This window comes from Coffea arabica, chromosome 5e, assembly GCF_036785885.1.
Source record: "Coffea arabica cultivar ET-39 chromosome 5e, Coffea Arabica ET-39 HiFi, whole genome shotgun sequence".
Taxonomy (NCBI): domain Eukaryota; kingdom Viridiplantae; phylum Streptophyta; class Magnoliopsida; order Gentianales; family Rubiaceae; genus Coffea; species Coffea arabica.
This window is the reverse complement of record NC_092318.1, coordinates 2,525,426-2,531,665: the sequence shown is the minus strand read 5'-3', so window position 1 is coordinate 2,531,665 and position 6,240 is coordinate 2,525,426. Positions and strand designations below refer to the sequence as shown.

At 34.8% G+C, this 6,240-nt stretch overlaps 1 protein-coding gene across 1 annotated transcript; it reads right to left on the bottom strand.

The window, feature by feature from the left end:
• Positions 1 to 837: 837 nt before the first annotated feature.
• On the bottom strand, positions 838 to 2,810 carry LOC113708454 (probable 2-oxoglutarate-dependent dioxygenase AOP1). Its single transcript, XM_072049472.1, has 3 exons — positions 2,434 to 2,810; positions 2,142 to 2,298; positions 838 to 930 (listed from the first exon to the last, which is right to left on the bottom strand). The coding sequence occupies exons 1-3, from the start codon at positions 2,808 to 2,810 to the stop codon at positions 838 to 840; spliced, it is 627 nt and encodes a 208-aa protein (XP_071905573.1).
• Positions 2,811 to 6,240: the final 3,430 nt, after the last annotated feature.

Sequence of the window (6,240 nt, the reverse complement as noted above, 5' to 3'; positions counted from 1 at the left end):
AGTTGCACATCGAATCAGATTCTTTGGTGCTAGTTCAGATTGTTAGGGGTACAGTGAGGTGTCCATGGCAGTTGCAAAGTGGTTTACAAGAGCTGATGGAAGCTAGACGGTATATTAGGGAGATTTCCCATTGTTTTCGAGAAGCGAATAGGCCTGCGGATAGATTGGCCAATGTGGGGGTGGACTTTGGGATTAATTCAACGTATGGTTCGTTCTCTGACTTGCCTCGCCTGGTGAGAGGTGATATTACTCTGGATCGGTTGGGCGTTCCGAGCCTTCGTAGGAGTAGAGTTTCGTTAGCTTGTTAGGTAGCAGTTTGCTTTTTGTTTCTTTTTCCCTTATTGCAGTTGATTAATAAAGAGATTGTTTTAAAAAAAAATCAAATGATTATTATGTGATTATTTATCTTATAGATTAAAAGATATACTTTCCTATAAATGTAAAAATTATAATCACATAATAATCATTTTCAAATTAAATGAGAAAAAATATTCCCAAACCACATATATTTATTTCACTAGGATATTTGAAAAACATTTTATTTGTTTATTGTAATTTATTATGATTAAATATATATAAATTTTTTTTGGAAAAATTATGACAGAATCTCCCATTAAAAAGTGGACTAAACTCCCTACCAGAAAACCCAAAATAGACAACATTTAATCCAAGCAACTTGTTAGCCAATAATCACAAACCACTGCAAAAGCACAAGTCTTTAGTAAATTAAAAAACAGAAAAAGTAAAATCAAGTTAAACATCCAACATTTCACAGATTAAAAACAAAATGCAAGCAAATCCATGTACAAATAATATAGTGATCCTAATGGTGCAGCTTCAATCGTCATCTTCATCTGCAGCTCCACCCTGAGGTGGAGTAATGCCTAAATGATCATCTATACGTGCCAAACGAGTGTCCATTCTCTGCAACTGGAAAAATAAATTAGAATTAGTAGCACAAGACTATGGTACAAATATTTTAGTTAATATTTTAGTAGTACAAGCAAATGTGATACATGCTTGTCTTGTATACATATTTTTAGTTAATATTTTAAGTTAATATTCCCTCTAACCCCCTATACATTATTACGCATCATGCCAAAATGTTAATCAAGAATTCCTAATTAAATTGAATATAAGTTTATTAAATACATGCTTATCTTGTTTTATTTAACGTTTCCAAGCACCCCCCTTTCGAGTCCATATTGTAGCCAATTTGCTTATCTGATTGTTTTCAGATCGAATACCTCGCATTTCTTAAATGCGAGGTACATAATCTCGCATTCTCCTAATGCGAGCTTCTTAAGCTCGCATTTGCAGAATGCGAGCTTAAGAAGCTTGCATTTGCAGAATGCGAGCTTAAGAAGCTTGCATTTGGAGAATGCGATCTTCTTTTTCTTTTTTTCTGGAAACACTTACCTCACATTTGTGAAATGCGAGTTATCTGAACTCGCATTTCACAAATGCGAAGATCACAAGTCTGGAACCAACTTCAAAAATTACCCCCTTTGTAGAATAACTTTTTTTTTTCATCACAATTTAAGAATTTTCTCCATGTTCCAGTTTCTACAGAAACAAAAGGAAATGCAGCAAAAATTTTAAAGAACGTGACTTTAAAAATTATTATTATTATTTTTTGGTAAATCTGTAACTTTCATTGCTGTCATCATCAAGTACACTGCAGTAGAGCTACAATTCACCCCTGTGGGGTTTTCTATCCCACATCGGTATTGGGGGGTTGGGGTTTAGGTTTATAAGTCCCTCACAGGACTCCAAAAGTTGCCGGCTTTTGGAGTTACTGTGGGGAGTTAGATTTATTTGCCGAAAATTCTTACTTTCGTAAGAAAATGTCAGAAAGAAAACTCATTCTCAGGGGCTTAGGGGGTCTTTATCTCTTAGTAGCGGGGCACTCTGTGGGGTTTTCTATCCCACATCGGTATTGGGGGGGGGTTGGGGTTTAGGTTTATAAGTCCCTCACAGGACTCCAAAAGTTGCCGGCTTTTGGAGTTACTCTGGGGAGTTAGATTTATTTGCCGAAAATTCCGTGAGAAAATGTCAGAAAAAAAAAAGAAGAGCTACAATTCACACTGCAGTTGTTGTATTACAAAATATCCTCAAGTTAAAAGATATTCATCGTCTACTCCAGGCGCCTCGTAGCTGTTGAGCAGAAGCAAGTACGTGATTGAATCTATGTGAGAATCACACTTCAGCTTCTCTACCCCATAGCTTTCGAAAACCATTCGGGTCACCACCTGTTCCAACTTCGCTACCAGATTTGCATATTCATGGATGATCCCACTAACAATTATTCATAAAAGGAAACAAATTGAAGGTGCAATTCGCTTGGGATCATTTCAATACATTGCGCGCTAATTAATTGTTGGATTTACTAGTAAGAATTGATAAGATGAGGATATATAAATCAAGTTGTACCTGAAATTGTCATCATTTCCTTGGGGCCACTTGAGCTTAGAGAATTTCTTGACTTCTTCTATGTCGGTTGCATTTTCGATTTCCACGCTCTCACGAATAGCTGAGTCACGGTGGTCGCTAAGATAACCAAAGAAAAGCCTATCAGAAGTGTTCTTCTTTCTTGTTTCCACGGGAAGATCGAACAGTTTTTCTAGCGCAGAAAATACTGAATCCCTCAAGTTGAAAGAAACTGCATCATACACAGCAAGAAAGCAACCGCATTCTTCAAGAGCGTGGCGGACTTCGTTGCGTGCCAAGGACCAGCTTTTTGTGCCATACTGCAAATTCTCCTGACCGAAGTTGATGACAGGAAGTTTTTGCAACTTTGGGTTATCCATGAAATTGAACTATACGGATTTTGCAGAGCTAGCTCGACGCCTTAAGTGTATTGGGAATACTACCATCTCTTCTGCTCCCATCAAGGGTGTAGGATGTGGATTTATAGCATAGGATATAACGTACTTATAAAACAGTAGAAATGCATATAATTGTGTTTCATTTAGAGTTCAAAGTTTCTTGAATATTTTGTTGGAGTTACAAAATTAGCCAGCACCTTGAATTTGTTACGAGAATTCAAAATCAATGGTTGACAGGAATCTCATTGAATTACTACTGTTCCCAAGAAAATGTGTTAAACTTTTGGGATAATTTCAGAAACCTCCCTTGAGGTTTCCAACAATTACAGAGAGCTCTCATCAGTTTTAAAAATTACACCTACCTCCCTTGCTTTTAAGGTTATGTAACAATATAAACCAATAGATTATATTTTTTCACAAATATCCTAAAATACTCTTTTTCTAGAGAATAAGACAAAATAAAATAAGGTTTTAATTTTTAACTTTTTGTACGTGGCATACTCACTAAATCAAATATAGTCCAGCAATTCCAACTCATCTCAAAATTCATTACTTGCTAATTCTTGACTAATGCAACTCACTGCTACCATTACCAATACTGAACCAAAAAATGCCATCATGTCCCTAAGAACATGATTCATTATTACTCTAGTACTATTAGAAATAGAGACAAAATCTACCACTACAAGAATTTTGGTCTTCAATGACAACTACTTTTCGTCACAAAAAAGCAAAAAGTCGTCACTGATGACTTTTATTGACAACATTTCGGTTGTCACAGAGTCGTCACTGAATCTCCGTCGGTAAAAGTATACAGTGACGATTTTAAAGTCGTCAGTGAATAAAAACTTTTTTATGACAAGATATGTTGTCAATAAAAGCTACAAATTTAGTGACGACATGCTTTCTTGTCAATGATGCATGAAGTAACATAGTCAGCGTATATATTAATTAGTGACAACTTTGTTGTCAATAAACCCCTTATCAACTGTGACAACAACTTCTTATCAATGAATAGTTTTGATTCAGTGACAACAACAATTGTCAATAAAGACAGCCTGCTTGAGAAATGCTACTCATTTACAACACCTTGCAATGTGTAGTTTGATGATTTTCCTACTACAATAATATCTAAAAAATGAAAACATCAGCAATGTTTAATAAATAACAAACGTAGACACCCGTTACAATAGGAAATGCCATAATAACATATTAAATATTCAAATGTCATAAATAAGTGCAACATCACACTACAAATAGTTTGATAAGTTTCAATAGAGCAAATTTTGCCATATAAGTCAAGGCTACACTAAAAAACAATTCCAAGTCCCAAAACATTTTCCGTGCTACCGAAACATTTTCTAAACTTAAGATAGCACTATAACCATAGTTTTTGAGTTGACACGTAAGCCGTACTGCTAATCTTCCAAACCTCTAAAATGAGCAATATATCTGCAATAAAATAGTAAAGTTATTAGTAGATGATAGAAAAATTAAAACAAGGAAAATTAGTTAAGGAGTCACCAAAAAATAAAGTGAATCATTTGTTTTAAGTCTCATCTAGATAGTGGCTATACAAAGAGTAGAAAAAGAGACATTATATGGGTAGTTCGGAAACAGAGTCTACTAGAGGATGGAAGTTTAATAACATTCATTAAGAGCCAAGGATTATATGGGCAGAATTGTTCCACTTCTTTATTTTAATATTAAGATGTCAAAGGACAGCAACAAACGATTCCACATTTATGAGAAACAACTTTGCAAACTTCATTGTGTTTTAGACCAAAAGTAGTCTTTGAAGCTTTGAATGTCATAGGATTTCATATATCTAAAAATATGTAACTATACATAAGGTCTAATAAACAAGAAAAAGCAGCCTTATCACCTACCAAGCACTTTTGAAGGATACTAATTTGTCCATTACTTGAGACATGAATCCAACTACTGCCTACAAGAATAGTGAAATCAGCATATACAGCAACAAGATAAAAAGCAAGTCCAAGCACCGTACACATGATTGCAAGTTGGCTAATTGAAGAGACAAATTGGATATCCTAATAGCTGGAAGCTATAAGAGCTACACCTAGAGCCAAAAAGTCAAACTTTATCCGAGTCCATGTTAATAGTAACCCGTGGACTTATTGCCAGAATAATTACTTTTAAGACTCCAACAGTGGCAGGGGGAGAGAAAGTGCTACTACAAGAAGCAGAAACATATTCAAAACTATCATCTTTTAACTAAAGTGAGTTAGCAACTAGTGTTCATTAAGCACATTTGTCAATATCATAATTATGTAGACACAATACTTTGGTTAGGATACACAGGAATGTCAAAGCCATTATTTACAAGTGACAAATCACATACAACAAATTGTAGTGACCAAACTTGTAATTCATTGTTTGAAAACCACAAATTGATTACCAAAAAACATGAAACAGTAATCATTTTCAAGATTTTTGAGACTTTAGGCAGGCAAAAGCAAGCCCTGAGTCTTAAATACGTTTGGAATTTTTTTAATCTAGTTTTTCATTTTCTTGCTTGTACTCTGCTACCAATGGAACGCATTGCAAATTCCAGTAGTTCAAAGAAGTAGTACAACATACATGACTAATTTGTGCTGTGACATCTGCCAAAGATTGTCTTCATGACACGATTTTGTGCATTGACAGAATGATTTAGACTCATGCAGGACATATTTGCTTCATTTCGAATGTCTTTCCTTTGTTTTTCTGTCTTTAGTTTAGATAGAATCAGGATATCAACTAGCTTCACACTCAATTTTGTATCGCAAGTGGAGATTCTTCACCAAGATTCTACTCATTCTAAAGCACTTACCAAAAGATACTTCATATGAATTAAATATACACTACAAGAAAATTTCCCTATTATGGCATACTTGTTAGGGCACTATTTAATAAATGCCTCAAATAAACACTTATTAAGGCATTTGGTAGTTTGTGCCAAATTAGCACTTATTAATTAAATAAAAAAAGACAATGTATAAGGGACAAAGCTTATAAGAAAAACTGAAAACAAAAGAATATAAAGAAAATATTTATAGAGGCATTTTAGAGATGTGCCTCAACAACTATTAGAAGGAAAAACAATTGTTTGATGAAAAAATAAAAAAAAATTCCTCTAAAATTGGCGCCTAAAAGAAGCGGCAAAATTGTCCCAAATCCCAAATTTTGCAAGATACATTTTTTATTTACCCATCTTTCTCCCTCAGTCTCCTCTCGCAGTCTCCCTCTCGGTCCTCTACCAATCTACCCCCAAATTCTAATCTAACACTTTATTTTTCATTTACCCATCTCTTTCTCTCACTCTCTCTCTCTCTCGGCCCTCTACCCCCAAATTGTTCTCCCAATCTCTTTCCTCAAAATTTTCCTAAAAATCATTGCCGGCTCTCAC

Coding starts and splice junctions, on each gene's coding strand:
- LOC113708454 (XM_072049472.1), bottom strand. CDS start 2,810: ATGGATAACCCAAAGTTGCAAAAACTTCCTGTCATCAACTTCGGTCAG. Junction 2,299..2,433: donor GGAAATGATGACAATTTCAG/GTACAACTTGAT, acceptor AATAATTGTTAG/TGGGATCATCCATGAATATG. Junction 931..2,141: donor ACAGCTACGAGGCGCCTGGA/GTAGACGATGAA, acceptor TTATTTTTCCAG/TTGCAGAGAATGGACACTCG.